The sequence below is a fragment of the Nomascus leucogenys genome, chromosome 2 (assembly GCF_006542625.1).
Source record: "Nomascus leucogenys isolate Asia chromosome 2, Asia_NLE_v1, whole genome shotgun sequence".
NCBI lineage: Eukaryota > Metazoa > Chordata > Mammalia > Primates > Hylobatidae > Nomascus > Nomascus leucogenys.
Window position 1 is genome coordinate 50465561 of NC_044382.1, and position 18475 is coordinate 50484035.

The 18475-nt window shown below is 47.9% G+C and overlaps 1 protein-coding gene across 1 annotated transcript; it reads left to right on the forward strand.

The window, feature by feature from the left end:
• Positions 1–1901: 1901 nt before the first annotated feature.
• Positions 1902–16867, forward strand: NQO1 (NAD(P)H quinone dehydrogenase 1). Its single transcript, XM_030794626.1, has 6 exons — positions 1902–2413; positions 9537–9701; positions 9815–9945; positions 12941–13054; positions 14590–14691; positions 16425–16867. Exons 1-6 carry the CDS (start codon positions 2407–2409, stop codon positions 16728–16730), a joined length of 825 nt encoding a protein of 274 aa, XP_030650486.1. The 5' UTR covers positions 1902–2406; the 3' UTR covers positions 16731–16867.
• Positions 16868–18475: the final 1608 nt, after the last annotated feature.

Genomic DNA, 18475 nt, shown 5'->3' on the forward strand with positions numbered 1-18475 from the left:
CATGTTAACAAGATGACTGAGGATGGGAGCTGGCCATGCTGGAAACCAATGACCGAACACGACACTCGAGCTTTGGGGCTTTGAGCCCCACCTCTGGATGGGTCAGGGAGACTGGAGATTGAGAAAACAATCTCACTAGAAGAGTGAGAGATAGAATAGCCAGCACACTGCGGCCTCGATCTGAACCATCTCAGGTCTTTCCAGACACTAGTGACATGTGGCTATTTAATTTAAATTAATTAAGGCCAGGCGCAGTGGCACATGCCTGTAATCCTAGCACTTTGGGAGGCCGAGGTGGGCGGATCACCTGAGGTCAGGAGTTTGAGACCAGCCTGGCTAACATGGTGAAGCCCATCTCTACGAATAATACAAAAAGTGTCTGAGTGTGGTGGCGCATGCCCGTAGTCCTAGCTACTCAGGAAGCTGAGGCACAAGAATTGCTTAAACCCAGGAGATGGAGATTGCAGTGAGCCAAGATCCTGCCACTGCACTCCAGCCTGCGTGACACAGTGAAACCCTGCCTCAAAAAATAAATTTTTAAAAAATTAATTTAACTACAATTAAAACTTCACTTCCTCAGTCCACTGGCCACTTTTTTTTTTTTTCCATTTTTTTTCTTTTATTGAGTCCACCACTGTGGCCTTGAACTCCTGGGCTCAAGCGATCTTTTCGCCTCAGATCCTGAGTAGCTGGGACACAGGCGCCTGCCACCACGCCTGGCTGCTGGCCACATTGTCAGTGCTCAATAGCTACTTGAAGCTTGTGGCTACCTTACTTGGGCAGCACAGATAGGGAAAGTTCTATTGGACAGGGCTGCCTACCTAGCCCTTTTTTAAAAGGTCCTTTTATACTGTTTTGTCAGATGGGGTCTCACTTTGTTGCTCAGGCTTTTCTCAAACTCTTGGGCTCAAGTGATCCTCCTGCCTCAGCCTCCCAAAGTAATTCGTAAATACGTGTAAATAATATAGTCCTCTCTTGTTGCATCAAAATGAAAGCAAAAATGTCACGATGGGGTCGGGCGCGGTGGCTCATGCCTGTCATCCCAGCACTTTGGGAGGCCGAGGCAGTAGGATTACCTGAGGTCAGGAGCTGGAGACCAGTTTTCTGGTGGCTCCTTAACTTTTGCACTGGAGGGACAATGGAAGGGCCCTGTGTCATCCTCACCTCCCCCATCTGTAATTCTTCTGATGGTTAATTACCACTTTAAAGCTCTAGTTCTTTTTCCTTCCTTCACCTACTGACAGTATATCTCCTTCTTTACCGTAACTTTTACTTTACAGAGATTTTTTTTTTTTGAGACGGAGTCTCACTTCGTCACCCAGGTGGGAGTGCAAAGGCACGATCTCGACCCACTGCAACCTCCGCTTTCCGGGTTCAAGCGATTCTCCTGCCTCAGCCTCCCGAGTAGCTGGGACTACAGGCGCCCGCCATCACGCCCGGCTAATTTTTGTATTTTCAGTACAGACAGGGCTTCACCAGGTTGGCCAGGCTGGTCTCAAACTCCTGACCTCAGGTGATCCGCCCACCTCGGCCTCCCAAATTGCTGGGATTACAGGCGTGAGCCACCACGCCTGGCCCCGTTTTGGCTATTCTTTAATATGCTTCCCTATAACTGCTGTCTCCACACCAGCCTTGCCTTAGCTCATGGGAAACAAAACCAATTAGCTCCCCCATTACCTGCCTTGAGGAGCAGGGGTGGTGCAGTGGCATGCACCCAGGGAAGTGTGTTGTATGGGCCCCCAAGTACAGAATCTGAATCTTGCAAACGAAGAAAGAAATTCGTCTCCATGGAGCATGTCTCCCCAGGAATCTCAGCCTTCCAAATCCACAGTCACAGTGACTCAGCAGAATCTGAGACTAGGGCACCACAGTAATCCGCATCCGGCTCTTTTTCTGCTCTATTTCGTGCCAAGGCTAAAAGGGCATGCCCACTTGATTCCCGGACTCTCTTGGGACAACTTCCACCCTGCATCCTCTTGCACCTCGGGGCACAGTGCGCAGATGGGCTTGCCTTAGCCCCTCCAGCCAGATTTTTGAGGCCTCTGTCACACACCCTCACAAGCCCCTCCCCCAGCCCCCAGAGACTTTTCTTGACTTCCACCAGTTGCTAGGTGAGAGTGGAGAAGCCCCTCCTTCATCCCCCAGGCTCCCTTCCTTCCTGGAGCTGCAGCCTCGGCATCCTCCGCCCAGCACCCCAGGATTCAGGCGTTGGGTCCCGCCCTTGTAGGCTGTCCACCTCAAACCGGCCGGGCAGGATATATAAGAGAGAATGCACCGCGCACCACACACGCAACTCCTGCGCTGTTGCAGCCGGAGCCGCCCAGCCCACCGAGAGCCTAGTTCCGGCCAGGGTCGCCCCGGCAACCACGAGCCCAGCCAATCAGCGCCCTGGACTGCACCAGAGCCATGGTCGGTGAGTGCTGCAAAGGGCGAGGTGCTTGGCGGTCGTCCCTGGAGCCCTGGTGCCTGTGGAGGAGGTTGTAGGGGCTTGGCCCTGAATTTTGTTCCTTGACTCAAAACCCACAAAGGGAAGAGATTAGGGACCTGGGATGAGCCTTGATCGGACTCCCGGAGAGGGAGAGCTTCTGTTTGTATTGGGAGTCGCGGATCCTTCCCCACTCCACCCCACGAACTCTAGTGGGCATTAAGGAGAAACTTGACCTTGGAAGCAGAAATTCCCTCCAAAACTGTGGTCAGAAACTGGCCGTCAGAGGCCAAATCAGGCTTACGGTCACAGCCCATACCTCTTTTGATCTATAGTATTTAAAACACTTTGAAATAAGTTGCTAACATTAAAATGGGTGATTTCACTTAAAAATGTGGATTCTGAGCCTCTGAAGAAAATGAGAGTATCTGGCGATTGGTGGACAGGAGTGGAGGAAACTGATGCCTTTAGTTTGACAGAGACCAGAACCAGCTCCAGGCTCCAGGCTGCCAGGCACAGGTTTTGTTTTGTTTTGTTTTGTTTGAGACGGAGTTTTGCTCTTGTCGCCCAGGCTGTAGTGCAATGGCGCTATCTCAGCTCACTTGTCGCCCAGGCTGTAGTGCAATGGCCCTATCTTAGCTCACCGCAACTTCTGCCTCCCGGGTTCAAGCGATTCTCCCATCTCAGCCTCCCGAGTAGCTGGGATTACAGGAGGGTGCCATCATGCGCGGCTAATTTTTATATTTTTAGTAGAGCTGGGTTTCGCCAAGCGTGGTCTCGAACTCCCGACCTCAGGTGATCCACCCACCTCAGCCTCCCCAAGTGCTGGGATTACTGACGTGAGCCACCGTGCCTGGCCTTGGGAGGTATTTTCAATTGAGGCCCTTGGATTAGGCAAACCTGATCGGGTCGTACTGGATCAGTTTCTAGTATTGGGTCCATTTCAGTGATGGAGCCTTCCCACTCGGCCATCAACCCTAGGGGAACTCAGAGGTCACCCCAGCTCCACCCAAGGCATAAATAACCAGCTGAGACAACTGCAGGGACTGAGAGCTGTTTCCCAAATAATCTCACTCTGAGATTGGACAGCACTAAGATGTAGAAAGCTGTTGCCTCATCTGGGGCAGAATCCTGCGTTTTGTAATTTCCTTCCCTGTGGACCCGGTCCTGCCTCTAAAAATGCACCTACACACAGAGAAGCCCATCTTGGTCAAAGTGATCTCTGAGAAAGGGACTAAGCTGGGGATTCGGCCTCCCAAAGTGCTACGATTACAGGCATGAGCCACGGCGCCCAGCCTTCTGTTGAACTTTGTCCCTTACCTCTCCTAACACACTAATGCCATTGTACCCTGAAGAGGTTATCCGTGTGTGCATCTTGTGGCCTCTCTCAGGGTAAACTGTAATAGTCTAACTCCTCCAGATCGTGTTGCTCAGCTAGTTAAGTGGCAGGAAGGGAAAATGAACCCTCTAGGCCCAGAAAACTTTTTAATTGCCTATTCATGACCATCTTTTTGTTTGTTTGTTTGTTTGAGACAGAGGCTTGCTCTGTTGCCCAGGCTGGAGTGCAATGGTGGGATCTCGGCTCATTGCAACCTCCGCCTCCTGGGTTCAAGCGATTCTCCTGCCTCAGCCTCCAGAGTAGCTGGGATTACAGGCACCTGCCACTATGCCTGGCTTTTTTTTTTTTTTTTTTTTTTGTATTTTTAGTAGAGACAGGGTTTCACCATGTTGACCAGGCTGGTCTCGAACTCCTGACATGAGGTGATCTGCCCGCCTCAGCCTCCCAAAGTGCTGAGATTACAGGTGTGAGCCACCGCGCCCCACCCACAATCTTCTTTTGATCATTTTTGAGTTGTTTTGGGGATCTACATATTCCAGGTACTGCACTTTGGTGGTTATATTTGTTGCAAATATATTATTCCTATTTGTGTGTTGCCTTACGTGGAAAAATTGTAAAGTCACAGGCATGCTTGTAGCTATTAGATTCTGAGCTCCTTGAAAGAGCAACAGATGGATATCCTGATTTGCTCATTTTCTGAGAAGTGCCTTGACTGTCTTACTACTTAGAAAATGCTTGTTAACATTGATGAGAAGTCAATAAAATAAAAACTGTTGGCCGGGAGCAGTGGCTCACGCCTGTAATCCCAGCACTTTGGGAGGCCGAGACAGGTGGATCACGAGGTCAGGAAATGGAGACCATCCTGGCTAACACGGTGAAACCCCGTCTCTACTAAAAATACAAACAATTAGCCGGGCGTGGTGGCAGGCGCCTGTAGTCCCAGCTACTCCGGAGGCTGAGGCAGGAGAATGGCGTGAACCCGGGAGGCGGAGCTTGCAGTGAGCCTAGATCGTGCCAATGCACTCCAGCCTGGGTGGCAGAGCGAGACTCTGTCTCAAAAAAAACAAGCAAAAACTGTCAGAGCGGCGGTCAGTAAACATTGATAAGACTAATGGCAAGGTAAGTTACAAAGAAAATGGCTGTTAGAGCTGAATATGCTCACTTGCCTCCCAATCATGTTAAATCCATGGGTTAAAGAGGTAGGAATTTGTTGAGGCAGCCTCAGAGCTTCCTTTTCCTTTTTCCAAGCTATCTGAAGCAAGTCAGTCACTTCCAGTGCATTAAAATCATCATCAAACACCGATTCCACTGAATCTTAGTTTCAAGAGTCCAAAACCCTAGGACCAAGTTTGGAAATCCCCTGGTTTGGCATACTGGGCCCTGAAAGTTACACTTGGCTGAATTTAGCCCAAGAGGTACTTCCCTTGCTAGATGTGGTCAATAATAAAAGCAGGAAGAGAGCTTAAGGCTTAAATGTGCCTTTCTAGTTATTTTAGTTATTTCTAGTTATTCAGATGGTGCAAAAAAGTTGCAGATGCTGGCCGGGCGCGGTAGCTCATGCCTGTAATCCCAGCACTTTGGGAGGTCGAGGCGAGTGGATCATGAGGTTAGGACATCAAGGCCATCCTGGCTAACATGGTGAAACCTCATTTCTACTAAAACAAAAAATACAAAAAATTAGCCGGGCATGGTGGCACGTGCCTGTAATCCCAGCTACTTGGGAGGCTGAGGAAGGAGAATCGCTTGAACCCAGGAGGCGGAAGTTGCTTTGAGCCGAGATTGCGCCACTGCACTCCAGCCTGGGTGACAGAGCAAGACTCCATCTCCCCCGCCCCCACCCCCACCCCCCCAAAAAAGTTGCAGATGCCTTCCCTCCCAGCTCCACTCACTGTTCATGGTAGGGTATGAAGTAGCAGCGCACATTATCAGGAGCAACTGTGGGGATAAGCGTCCTTTCTCTGGCACTTTGCTCTATGCCCTTGCACGCTGTTGTTTGTGTTTCTCACTGTTTGTAAGTCTCACAGTCGCCCAGGCTGGAGTACAGTGGTGTGATCACGGCTCACTGCAACCTCCACCTCCCTGGCTCAAATGATTTTCCCACCTCAGCTTACTGAGTAGCTGGGACTACAGGCACACACCACTACGCCCCGCTAATTTTTTTTTTTTTTTTTTGGTAGAAACGGTGTTTCTCCATGTTAGCCGGGCTGGTCTCAAACTCCTGGGCTCAAGCAAGCTACCTGCCTCGGCCTCCCAAAGCGCTGGGATTACAGGTGTGAGCCACCACGCCCAGCCACTCTCTATATTTTTAAATTATTCCAGCTTCACCACTTAATGACTACACACTTTGGTAACTTGCTTCTCTCCTGTGCCTCAGTTTTCTCATCTATAACATGGGGCTACTCATGGTATTGACCTCATAGGGTGTGTCTCAGTCTATTTTGTGCTGCCATACATAGTACTTGGGACTAGGTAGTTAATAAAAAAGAGAAATTGATTTCTCACAGTTCTGGAAGCTGGGAAGTCCAAGATCAAGGTGCTGGCAGGTTCGGCTGTCCGGTGAGAGCTGCATTTGGAGGAATGCTGCGTCCTTACACGGATGGCGGGGGATAGAAGGTGGAAGGGCAGGTGAACCCTGTCCTGGGTGAAGCCTCTTTTATGAGGGCCTTAATCCTGCTCATGAGGAAGAAGACCCCCCCTCGCCTAATCACCTCTCACAGGCCCCATCTGTTAATACTCTCACATTGGCAGCACCTGAATTTTGGAGGGGGACACATTGAAAACATAGCAGGTTGTCCTGACAAAGGAAGAAAGTGCAGGCCGGGAGTGGTTGCTCACACCTATAATCCCAACACTGTAGGAGGCTGAGGCAGGCAAAATTGCTCCAGCCTGGGCAACATGGCTCCAAATTTGACCAGCCTGTGCAACATGGCAAATCCCTGTCTCTACAAAAAAAAAAAAAAATTAGGTGTGGTGGTGCACACCTGTAGTACCAGCTACTCAGGAGGCTGAGGTGGGAGGATAGCTTGAGCCTGAGAGGTCAAGGCTGCAGTGATCTGAGATCATGCCACTGCATTCCAGCCTGGGCAACAGATTGAGACCCTGTCTCAGAAAAAGACAAAGAAAAAAAAGGAATGCAAAGCACTTAGGGCAGTGCCTAGCACAGTGTAAGGATCCACTAAATACTGTTCTTGGAAATTGAAGCATGCTGCCTCTGACAACCTTGTTAATATAAAAGAGGCCCATTTCCCTTCCACCTGTACCCCTTTGCCATTTCTTACTTATAAAGGAAGCTGAGCTGTTAATAGTTTAGTGTGATTGGCCTGGTACGGTGGCTCACACCTGTAACCTTAGCTATTGGGGATGCTGAAGCAGGAGAATCGCTTGAACCTGAGAGGCAGAGGTTGCAGTGAGCTGAGATCATGCCACTGCACTCCATCCTGGGCAACAGAGTGAGACTGTGTCTCAAAAAAAAAAAAAAAACTTTAATGTGATCAGTCCACATTTTTCCCCCTCATACTAGCGTGCTGCAAGTCTACATACAAATATATGTCATTTCTTTTTTTTTCTCTTTTTGTATTTTCTTTTTCTTCCTTCCCTTCCCTCTCTCTCTCCCTTCCTCTCACTTCTTTCATTTTAAATAAAAATGAATTCATATTCACTTCCTTTTTTATCAGTTAATAATATATCATGGATATCTTTTTGAGTCACTACATATAGTTAATTCATTTTAATTTTTTTGATTTTTAAAATTTGTTTATTTGAGACAGGGTCTCCCTCTGTCGCCCAGGCTGGAGTGCAGTGTGGCGATCACGGATCACTGCAGCCTCAACCTCCTGGGTTCAAGTGATCCTTCCATCTCTCAGCCTCCTGAGTAGTTGGGACTACAGGCGTGCACCACCATGCCCAGCTAATTTTTGTACTTTTTGTAGAGAAGGGGTTTCGCTTTTGTCATGTTGCCCAGGCTGGTCTCGAACTCCTGGGCTCAAGAAATTGTTCCCGCCTTGGCCTCCCAAAGTGCTGGAATTAGAAGCGTGAGCAACTGTACCTGGTGAACAGTCCCTAAAAATTTTTTTTTTAGTGACAGGGTGTCACTATGCTGCCCACGCTGGTCTCCATCTCCTGGCCTCAAGGGATCTTGCCGCCTCAGCCTTCCAAGTAGCTGGATTACAGGCTCCAGCCACTGTCCCCAGCCAGTTTAACTCATTCTTTTTTATATTTTTTTACTTTTTATTTATTTATTTTTCTGAGACAGGGTCTTACTCTGTTGCCCAGGCTGGAGTGCAGTGGCACGATCTCGGCTCACTGCAACCTCTGCTTCCCGGGTTCAAGTGATTCTCCTGCCTCAGCCTCCCGAATAGCTGGGATTACAGGTGCCCGCTACCACACCCGGCTAATTTTTGTGTTTTTGTAGAGACAAGGTTTCACCATGTTGGCCAGGATGGTCTCGATCTCTTGACCTCGTGACCTGCCCGCCTCAGCCTCCCAAAGTGCTGGGATTACAGGCTCGAGCCACCATGCCCGGCCAACTCATTCTTGTTAACAGCAAAATATCCTGTAGTGTGGATGTACCCATAATTTATTAAAATGTTCCCCATAGACAATCAGTTTATATCTAATTTTTGCCAATGAAAAGCATGCTCTTTTTTTTTTTTTTTTGAGACGGAGTCTCGCTCTGTCGCCCAGGCTGGAGTGCAGTGGCGCAGTCTCGGCTCACTGCAACCTCCGCCTGCCGGGTTCAAGCTATTCTCCTGCCTCAGCCCCCCGAGTAGCTGGGATTACAGGCGCGCGCCACCACGCCCGGCTAATTTTTTTGTGTTTTTAGTAGAGATGGGGTTTCACCACGTTAGTCAGGCTGGTCGCAAACTCCTGACCTCGTGATCTGCCCGCCTCGGCCTCCCAAAGTGCTGGGATTACAGACGTGAGCCACCGGGCCCGGCCCATCCTTGCTCTTATAGCCTGATGCTTTTACTCTGTAGAACAGATTTCCCCAAATTGGAGAGCGAGATAAAAGATTTATGTGTCTTTAAAGTTTTAAGAGATTCTGCCTGATTACTTTCCCTGAAGGTTGAGGCAATTCATATTCCCACCAGTAAGGCGCCAATTTTTCTGTTGGTACAATCTTAATAACCCTGGGTGTTATTTGTTTTACATTTTGTGGGTAAATGTAAACTCATGGTAAATGTAAACACAGTACCCATGTAAACTCATGGGTAAATGTCTCGTTTGAATTTTGCTTTTCCTGACAGGTCACGCAGAGCATCTTTTTTTTTTTGAGATGGAGTCTTGCTTTGTCACCCAGGCTGGAGTGCAATGATGCAATCTTGTCTCACTGCAACCTCTGCCTCCCGAGTTCAAGTGATTCTCCTGCCTCAGCCTCCCGAGTAGCTGGGATTACAGGTGCCTGCCACCACACCCAGCTAATTTTTGTATTTTTAGTAGAGACAGGGTTTCGCCATGTTGGCCAGGCTGGTCTCAAACTCCTGACCTCAGGTGATCTGCCCGCCTTGGCCTCCCAAAGTGCTGGGATTACAATTATGAGCCACGGAGCCTGGTTGTCAACATTATTTATTAAATCAGCCACTGATTTAAATGCTTCCTTTAATCTTCAGTACTTTTAAGGGGAAAATACATTTCTGGCTACAGGAGATGGAACGCAATAACCTAATGTCGAACAAAGCTGCCCCCTCCTTTACAGACTGCAACTCCCCTGTAGCTGAAGGTTTGCTGGTTGGTAATGGGTTTTCCCTGTGTGCTTTGTGTGTGTCTCTGTAGGCAGAAGAGCACTGATCGTACTGGCTCACTCAGAGAGGACATCCTTCAACTATGCCATGAAGGAGGCTGCTGTAGCAGCTTTGAAGAAGAAAGGATGGGAGGTGGTGGAGTCGGACCTCTATGCCATGAACTTTAATCCCATCATTTCCAGAAAGGACATCACAGGTAGGAGTTCCTCCTCCCCTCTTTAATTAGTTCTTTGCGGATCTCCTTGCCTGTGGGTCCTCTGGCCCAGCTTTGGCCCCTCTGGCCCCAGCCTCTCTTTTTCTTCTCTGCAGGTAAACTGAAGGACCCTGCGAACTTTCAGTATCCTGCCGAATCTGTTCTGGCTTATAAAGAAGGCCGTCTGAGCCCAGATATTGTGGCTGAACAAAAGAAGCTGGAAGCCGCAGACCTTGTGATATTCCAGGTATGGGGGGACATCGGAAGGGGTGTCAGGGACATTTGCGTGCTTATTGTCCTAGACATGTACCTAATTAGCTATGGGATCTTAAACAGTCACCCACTTTACTGCATTCTCTGCAAATAAGGGTGATGACTTTTAAAGGTGCAGTATTACATGGATTTCACAGATATTGGGAATCTGGCTGTATTACTATTGCATATGTAAATGCAACTGCAAGGCCAGGTGCAGTGGCTCACGCCTGTAATCCCAGCACTTTGGGAGGCCAAGGCGGGTGAATCACAAGGTCAAGAGACCAAGACCATCCTGACCAACATGGTGAAACCCCGTCTTTACTAAAACCACAAAAATTAGCTGGGCGTGGTGGCATGCGCCTGTAGTCCCAGCTAGTCTGGAGGCTGAGGCAGGAGAATTGCTTGAACCCAGGAGGTGGAGGTTGAAGCGAACCAAGATTGCGCCACTGCACCCCATTGTGGTGACATGGCGACACAGCGAGACTCCATCTCAAAAAAAAAAAAAAAGAAAGAAAGAAATGCAGCTGCAGAGATGACGTACAATCCTTGAGCTTGCTTTCTTCCATGTACTTAGTCTCCCCTTCAGTTAGCGATTCCTTCAGTTACCGATTCCTGCAGTTAGCAATTCCTGTTGGACTCTCTCAAAATTTGCAGTTCTCCTCCTTTCTCCATAAGAATCCCAAATACTTTGTAGAATAATCCATGAGACATTGACTTCTCTGCCATTGTAGCCTGCCAGCTGAAGGGGGCTTTGAAACCCTGCTGAATGTGTTCCTGCAGCAAACCATGGCCTTTCTTCTTCGGGAAGCTGCCTTACCGTTTAGCAGACAATGCTGGGATTGTGCGTGCATCTCGTCAGTGATCTTTCCCATAAATGTGACTGTACTCAATGACTTTGCCTTTACAATTCCAGCCAGTCTTTTGATATTGAACATAGAATGTATATGATCCTGGAAACCACGAGGAGGGTGATACAGGCTGTGTTTTTTTTTTTTGTCTTTTTTTTTTTTAGTTATTCAATCAGCTACAAAACATCCAATCCTTGAAGTCTTTTATTTTACCCACAGGCCTGTTGCTAAGAATCAAAGCCACATGCCACTAGCCAGTACCCCAAAGGATGGCTTTAAAAAAAAAAATTTAAATTGGAGACAAGGTCTCATGGTCGCCCAGGATGGAGTGCAGTGGCATGATCTCTGCTCACTGCTGCCTTAACCTCCTGGACTCAAATGATCCTCCCACCTCAGTCTCCTGAATAGCTGGGAGTATCAGTGCACGCCACCATGCCCTGCTAATTTTTTAATTTTTTTGTACAGATAGAGTCTCACCATGTTGCCCAGGCTGGTCTCAAACTCTTGGGCTCAAGTGATCCGCCTGCCTCGGCCTCCCAAAGGGCTGGGATTATAGGCATGTGCCTTTCATATCTTTAAATCATGAATCAAGGATAAGAAAACCTCCTGGTATAGTCCTTACTCTGCTTTTATTAGGATAAGAGGTCAGACAAGACTTTCTCATGGAAAGTCCCTGATGAACCTTAGTCACATTAACTATTATTTATTATTGTTTTTATTTTTTTAACATTTTATTTGTTTGTTTTTGAGATGGAGTCTTGCTCTGTTGCCCAGGCTGGAGTGCAATGGTGCAATCTCGGCTCACTGCAACCTCCGCCTCCCGGGTTCAAGCCATTCTCCTGCCTCAGCCTCCCAAGTAGCTGGGACTACAGGCATATGCCACCACGCTCGACTAATTTTTGTATTTTTAGTAGAAACAGGGTTTCACCATGTTGGCCAGGCTGGTCTCAAATTCCTGACCTCAAGTGATCCACCCACCGTGGCCTCCAAAAGTGCTGGAATTAAAGGCATGAGCAACCACACCTAGCCACATTGATTATTATTATTATTTAGAGATGGAGTCTTGCTCTGTCACCCAGGCTGGAATACAGTGGTGATCACAGCTCCCTGCAGCCTCCAACTCCTGGGCTCAAGCAATCCTCCTACCTCAGCCTCTCACATAGCTAGAGATGTGCACCATCACACCAGGCTAATTTTTAAATTTTTTTGTAGAGACAAAGTGTCACTTTATTGCCCAGGCTGGTCTCAAACTCCTGGGCTCAAGTGGTCCTCCCACCTTGGCCTCCCAAAAATACTGGGATTACAGGTATGAGCAACTGCACTCGGCCATCACACTGATTATTAGTTTGCATTTTTGAGTGATTTTGTTTATTCTAAGTGATATGATTTTTCATCCACGATAACAAGGGACAGTCATAAAATGAAGAAGGCCCATCTTCATTTTTTTCCACTATGGGGTCTCACTCTGTCACCCAGGCTGGAGTGCAGTGGCACGATCTCTGCTCACTGTAACCTCCACCTCCCAGGTTCAAGTGATTCTCCTGCCTCAACAGCCCGAGTAGCTAGGACTACAGGCATGCTCCACCACGCCCGGTTGATTTTGTTATTTTTAGTAGAGATGAGGTTTCACCATGTTGGCCAGGCTGGTCTCAAACTCATGCCCTCAAGTGATCCACCCACCTCGGCCTCCCAAAGGGCTGGGATTATAGGCATGAGCCACTGCACCTGGCCAACAGTTATACTGTTGATACCACACCTACTAAAGCAAACTCTTGGGAAAATACTGATTGAAGCAACACCATGAAGCAAACCTTGTTTGCAATCCTTGCTATTTAGACTTTGCTGCCAAATGTGATTTCATACAAACAAGTTTCATATCAACAAGTCTTCTGTGTATCTAGCTTTACTCGGACCCACTCAATATTTGCATTTTCAGGGAAAAAGAAGACTGTCAAGTTGGCTGACCAAGGACAATAATGATCTCTTTCCTTAAAGTGCTAACTCCCCAGGAGGAATGGGAAAGGTGTGAAGAGGGGCTTCCCATACAGTGCCATCACGGGGAGTGGCTCAGCACCCCGAGCCACCTTCTGGGCTTGCGGAGCCCCTGGTCTGACCTCAATGATGTCTTCTGTCCCACAGTTCCCCCTGCAGTGGTTTGGAGTCCCTGCCATTCTGAAAGGCTGGTTTGAGCGAGTGTTCCTAGGAGAGTTTGCTTACACGTACACTGCCATGTATGACAAAGGACCCTTCCAGGTAGGTGGACGGTTCTGAATGCTCTGACAGCCGGCTTCTGGGTGGTCTGTCCTGATGCAGGGGTGTTTGTTTGTTTGTTTGTTTGTGATGGAGTTTCCCTCTTGTTGCCCAGGCTGGAGTGCAATGGCGTGATCTCAGCTCACCACAACCTCCACCTCCTGGGTTCAAGCAATTCTCCTGCCTCAGCCTCCCGAGTAGCTGGGATTACAGGCATGCGCCACCATGCCTGGCTAATTTTGTATTTTTAGTAGAGACAGGGTTTCTCCATGTTGGTCAGGCTGGTCTTGAACTCCTGACCTCAGGTGATCTACCCGCCTCAGCCACCCAAAGTGCTGGGATTACAGGCGTGAGCCACTGTGCCCGGCTCTGATGCAGAGTTTTGAGCACAATTAGATCCTAAGCCTAGGCTCCGGGTCCTTTGCGAGAGACGCATGATCAAGTTTTTACAGATGGAATGACATGATGTTTGGGATTTGTTTTAAAACACTCCAGAGGCTGGGCGCAGTGGCTCACACTTGTAATTTCAGCACTTTAGGAGGCCGAGGCAGGCAGATCACCTGAGGTCAGGAGTTTGCGACCAGTCTGGCGAATATGACGAAACTCCGTCTCTACTAAAAATACAAAAAAAAAATTAGCTGGGCGTGGTGGCGGGCGCCTGTAGTCCCAGCTACTCGGAGAGGCTGAGGCAGGAGAATGGCATGAACCCGGGAGGCGGAGCTTGTAGTGAGCCGAGATGGCGCCACTGCACTCCAGCCTAGGTGACAGAGCGAGACTCCGTATCAAAAACAAAAACAAAAACAAAAATTAGCCAGATGTGGTGGTGGGCGCCTGTAATCCCAACTATTTGGGAGGCTGAGGCAGGAGAATCACTTGAACCCGGGAGACAGTTTGCAGTTAGTTGAGATGGTGCTACTGCACCCCAGCCTGGGCAACAGAGCCAGACTCCATCTCAGAGGAAAAAAAAAATGAAATAATAAAATAAAATGCTCCAGAGAAAAAGGGGGTCATGGGTCAAGCTAAAACTAGAATAGCAAAATACTGAGAGGTGAAGGTGAGTGATAGACGCAGCACTATTTTCTCATTTACATGTGTTAAAAATTTCCGTAATAAAAACAAAAGAAGGCCTGTCTTCATTTTTTGGAGGCCCAAATCCTGCACAGGGAACCCTTTGAGACCTTCCAGATGAAAGAGCTTGTCCTACGCCATGCCTAGCCCATGGGAGGATGGATAAGAACAACCAATAACTCCACCTAGGCAGCCACCAGCCAGCACTGATTTTGGATATGGTGACAGCCTCGTCCTAAGCCACATGTGGGGGTTTGGAATCCTTCGTTCGCCCCAGGCCGCCGGTCTGTAGACCATCTAGGCTGGCACTCCTGTAGAGTCATATTATGTAGCTCAGGGGAGCCAAAGTATGAAGTAATATAAACAGCAAATAGTACAGACTTGTGCATTCTTTTCCCTGGAGCGTTAACTTCTTGTCACCGAGGGGGTGTGGAGGGGAGTGAAGTTTGTTATTGCTTTTTCTTTTGCAGAGTAAGAAGGCAGTGCTTTCCATCACCACTGGTGGCAGCGGCTCCATGTACTCTCTGCAAGGGATTCACGGGGACATGAATGTCATTCTCTGGCCAATTCAGGTACCTCATTTTCTTTTCTTTTCTTTTTTTTCTTTGAGACGGAATCTCGCTCTGTCGTCTAGGCTGGAGTGCAGTGACACCATCTCAGCTCACTGCAAGCTCTGCCCACCGGGTTCAAGTGATTCTCCTGCCTCAGCCTACTGACAGGCGCCCGCCACCACGCTCCGCTAATTTTTGTATTTTTTAGTAGAGACGGGGTCTTGCCATGTTAGCCAGGCTGGTTTCAAACTCCTGACCTCAAATGATCCTTCTGCCTCAGCCTCCCAAAGTGCTGGGATTACAGGCGTGAGCCACTGCACCCGGCCATGTACCTCATTTTCAACGAACCTTCAGGGGAATTCATTAGTTGAGCCTTCTGTGGGGTTCAAAACCTCAAGATAGCATCTGAAAATAGATCTTGAGTTGTGAAGATGAAAGCATGGTCATGATTCAGAATGATGGGAGCCTCCTTTAAGAACTTGCCTGCCTTCCTGGGTGCCTGTGTGTGAACACACCTGTGTGTGCATGTGTTCAAACAGCATTCTCTCCCAGCCAAGGACTAGTGTGAATCACTACCCTTGATTTGTATAGCCGTGGGCCCTGGTCTCACCAGATGACTGACATCTCTCTCCAGCCTTCCCGTCCTTCTCCAGGTTGCTGATACAGTCCCACAGACTATTAGAGCCCAAGACAATTTAAGAAATGATTTACTGGGAGGCTGAGGCAGAAGGATCGCTTGAGCCCAGGACTTTGAGACCAGCCTGGGCAACATAGTGAGACCTCATCTCTACAAAAAAAAAAAAATTAGCCACGTGTAGTGGCATACACCTGTGGTCCCAGCTACTTGGGAGTCTAAGGTGAGAGACCCAGGAGTTCGAGGCTGCAATGAGCTATGATCACACCACTGCATGCTAGCCTGGGATACAGGGCGAGACCCTGTTTCGAAGAAAAAAGAAATAATTTAGTCCAGCCAGTTTATACATGGATAAAACTGAAGCCTGGGGTGGGCTTATTGGTGTTACCAAACCCTCAAGATAATTTCTATAAAGAGGGAGGTTGGAGAGAAGACCAATGAGTGGCCACTTATGAAAATCATTTATCAAGACTCATCTGGGCCTGTAATCCCAGCACTTTGGGAGACCAAGGCAGGCAGATCACTTGAGGTCAGGAGTTCGAGACCAGCCTGGTCAACATGGTGAAACCCTGTCTCTACTAAAGATACAAAAATCAGCTGGGCATGGTGGCACATGCCTGTAGTCCCAGCCTTGGGAGGCTGAGGCAGGAGAACCGCTTGAACCCAGGAAGTGGAAGCTGCAATGAGCCGAGATTGTGCCACGGCACTCCAGCCTGGGCGACCGAGCGAGACTCTGCCTCAAAAAAAAAAAAAAAAAAAAAAAGACTCATCTGGTTGTATGGAGAGGCAGAGAAATGCACCCACGCAGGTCTTGGTGAGTCACCTGCCAAGAAACTGAGACTCCCTAAAGTAATAGAACTTCAAGCCTTCTTGGCAAAGGATCCAGGTTGGCACAGTTTCAAGGGTTTATGCATTTAAGGAAGAACACACCTGAGAAGGCTAAAATTGGTAACGGCTAGGTAGAGGGTAAGAGAGAGATGCTAGCTCTGAACTGATTCTCTAAGGTGCCTGAGGCCTCCTTATCAGTGTCTTAGTGGGAAGCCCAGACCAACTTCTGTTGTTTATAGTACAACTGCATGGAATTGGTTGACTTACCTCTCTGTGCTTTCTGTATCCTCAGAGTGGCATTCTGCATTTCTGTGGCTTCCAAGTCTTAGAACCTCAACTGACATATAGCATTGGGCACACTCCAGCAGATGCCCGAATTCAGATCCTGGAAGGATGGAAGAAACGCCTGGAGAATATTTGGGATGAGACACCACTGTATTTTGCTCCAAGCAGCCTCTTTGACCTAAACTTCCAGGCAGGATTCTTAATGAAAAAAGAGGTACAGGATGAGGAGAAAAACAAGAAATTTGGCCTTTCTGTGGGCCATCACTTGGGCAAGTCCATCCCAACTGACAACCAGATCAAAGCTAGAAAATGAGATTCCTAAAACTGGATTTTCTTCTAACATGTTATCAAATCTGGGTGTCTTTCCAGGCTTCCCTGACTTGCTTTAGTTTTTAAGATTTGGGTTTTTCTTTTTCCACAAGGAATTAATAGGAGAGGGAATCGACTGTATTCGTGCATTTTTGGATCATTTTTGACTGATTCTTATGATTACTATCATGGCATATAACCAAAATCCGACTGGGCTCAAGAGGCCACTTAGGGAAAGATGTAGAAAGATGCTAGAAAATGTTCTTTAAAGGCATCTACACAATTTAATTCCTATTTTTAGGGCTAAAGTTTTAGGGTAAAGTTTGGCTGGGTATCATTCAACTCTCCAATGTTCTATTAATCACCTCTCTGTAGTTTATGGCAGAAGGGAATTGCTCAGAGAAGGAAAAGACTGAATCTACCTGCCCTAAGGGACTTGCTTGGTAGTTAGTAATCTAATGCTTGTTTATGATATTTCTTGCTTTCAATTACAATGCAGTGACTAATATGCCTAGCACAAGTATCACTCTTCGTCAACTTTTGTTGTTTGTATACAGTACACAGATACCTTGAAAGGAAGAGCTAATAAATCTCTTTACTGCAGTCATCTACTTTTTTTTTTTTTGAGACGGAGTCTCGCTCTGTCGCCCAGGCTGGAGTGCAGTGGCGCAATCTCGGCTCACTGCAAGCTCCGCCTCCCAGGTTCACGACATTCTCCTGCCTCAGCCTCTCCGAGTAGCTGGGACTACAGGCGCCCGCCACCACGCCTGGCTAATTTTTTTTTTTTGTATTTTTAGTAGAGACGGGGTTTCACCGTGGTCTCGATCTTCTGACCTCGTGATCCGCCCGCCTCGGCCTCCCAAAGTGCTGGGATTACAAGCGTGAGCCACTGCGCCCGGCCTACTTTTTTTTTTTAATTAAAAATAATTTCTTTTGAAGCAGTCTTGCTCTGTCACCCAGGCTGGAGTGCAGTGGCGTGATCTCGGCTCACTGCAACCTCTGCCTTCCAAGTTCCAGCGATTCTCCTGCCTCAGCCTCCCTAGTAGCTGGGATGACAGGCGCCTGCCCTCATGTCTGGCTAATTTTTGAATTTTTAGTAGAGACGGGGTTTCACTATGTTGGCCAGGCTGGTCTCGAACTCCTGACCTCAGGTGATCCGCCTGCCTCAGCCTCCCAAAGTGCTGGGATTACAGGCGTGAGCCACTGCACCTGGCCCTTGCAATCTTCTACTTTAAGGTTTGCAGAGGTAAACCAATAAATCCACACTGTACATCTGCAATATGAATTCAAGAAAGGAAATAGTACCTTCAATACTTAAAAGCAGCCTTCCACAAAAATACTTTATTTCTGATCTATACAAACTTTCAGAAGGTTATTTTCTTTATCATTGCTAAACTGATGACTTACCATGGGATGGGATCCAGTCCCATGACTTTGGGGTACAATTGTAAACCTAGAGTTTTACCAACTTTGGTGAACAGTTTTGGCATAACAGTCAATTTCTACTTCTAGACGTCATCTCATCCCACTGTTAGTATGATATAATTCAAGGAGCATATGATAAAACACTGCCCTCTTGTGGTGCATTGAAAGAAGAGATGAGAAATGAAAAGGTTACCTGAAAAATGGGAGACAGCCTCTTACTTGCCAAGAAAATGAAGGGATTGGACCGAGTTGGAGAACCTCCTTTACCAGATGCTGACTGGCACTGGTGGTTTTTGCTCTCGACAGTATCTACAATAGGTGACG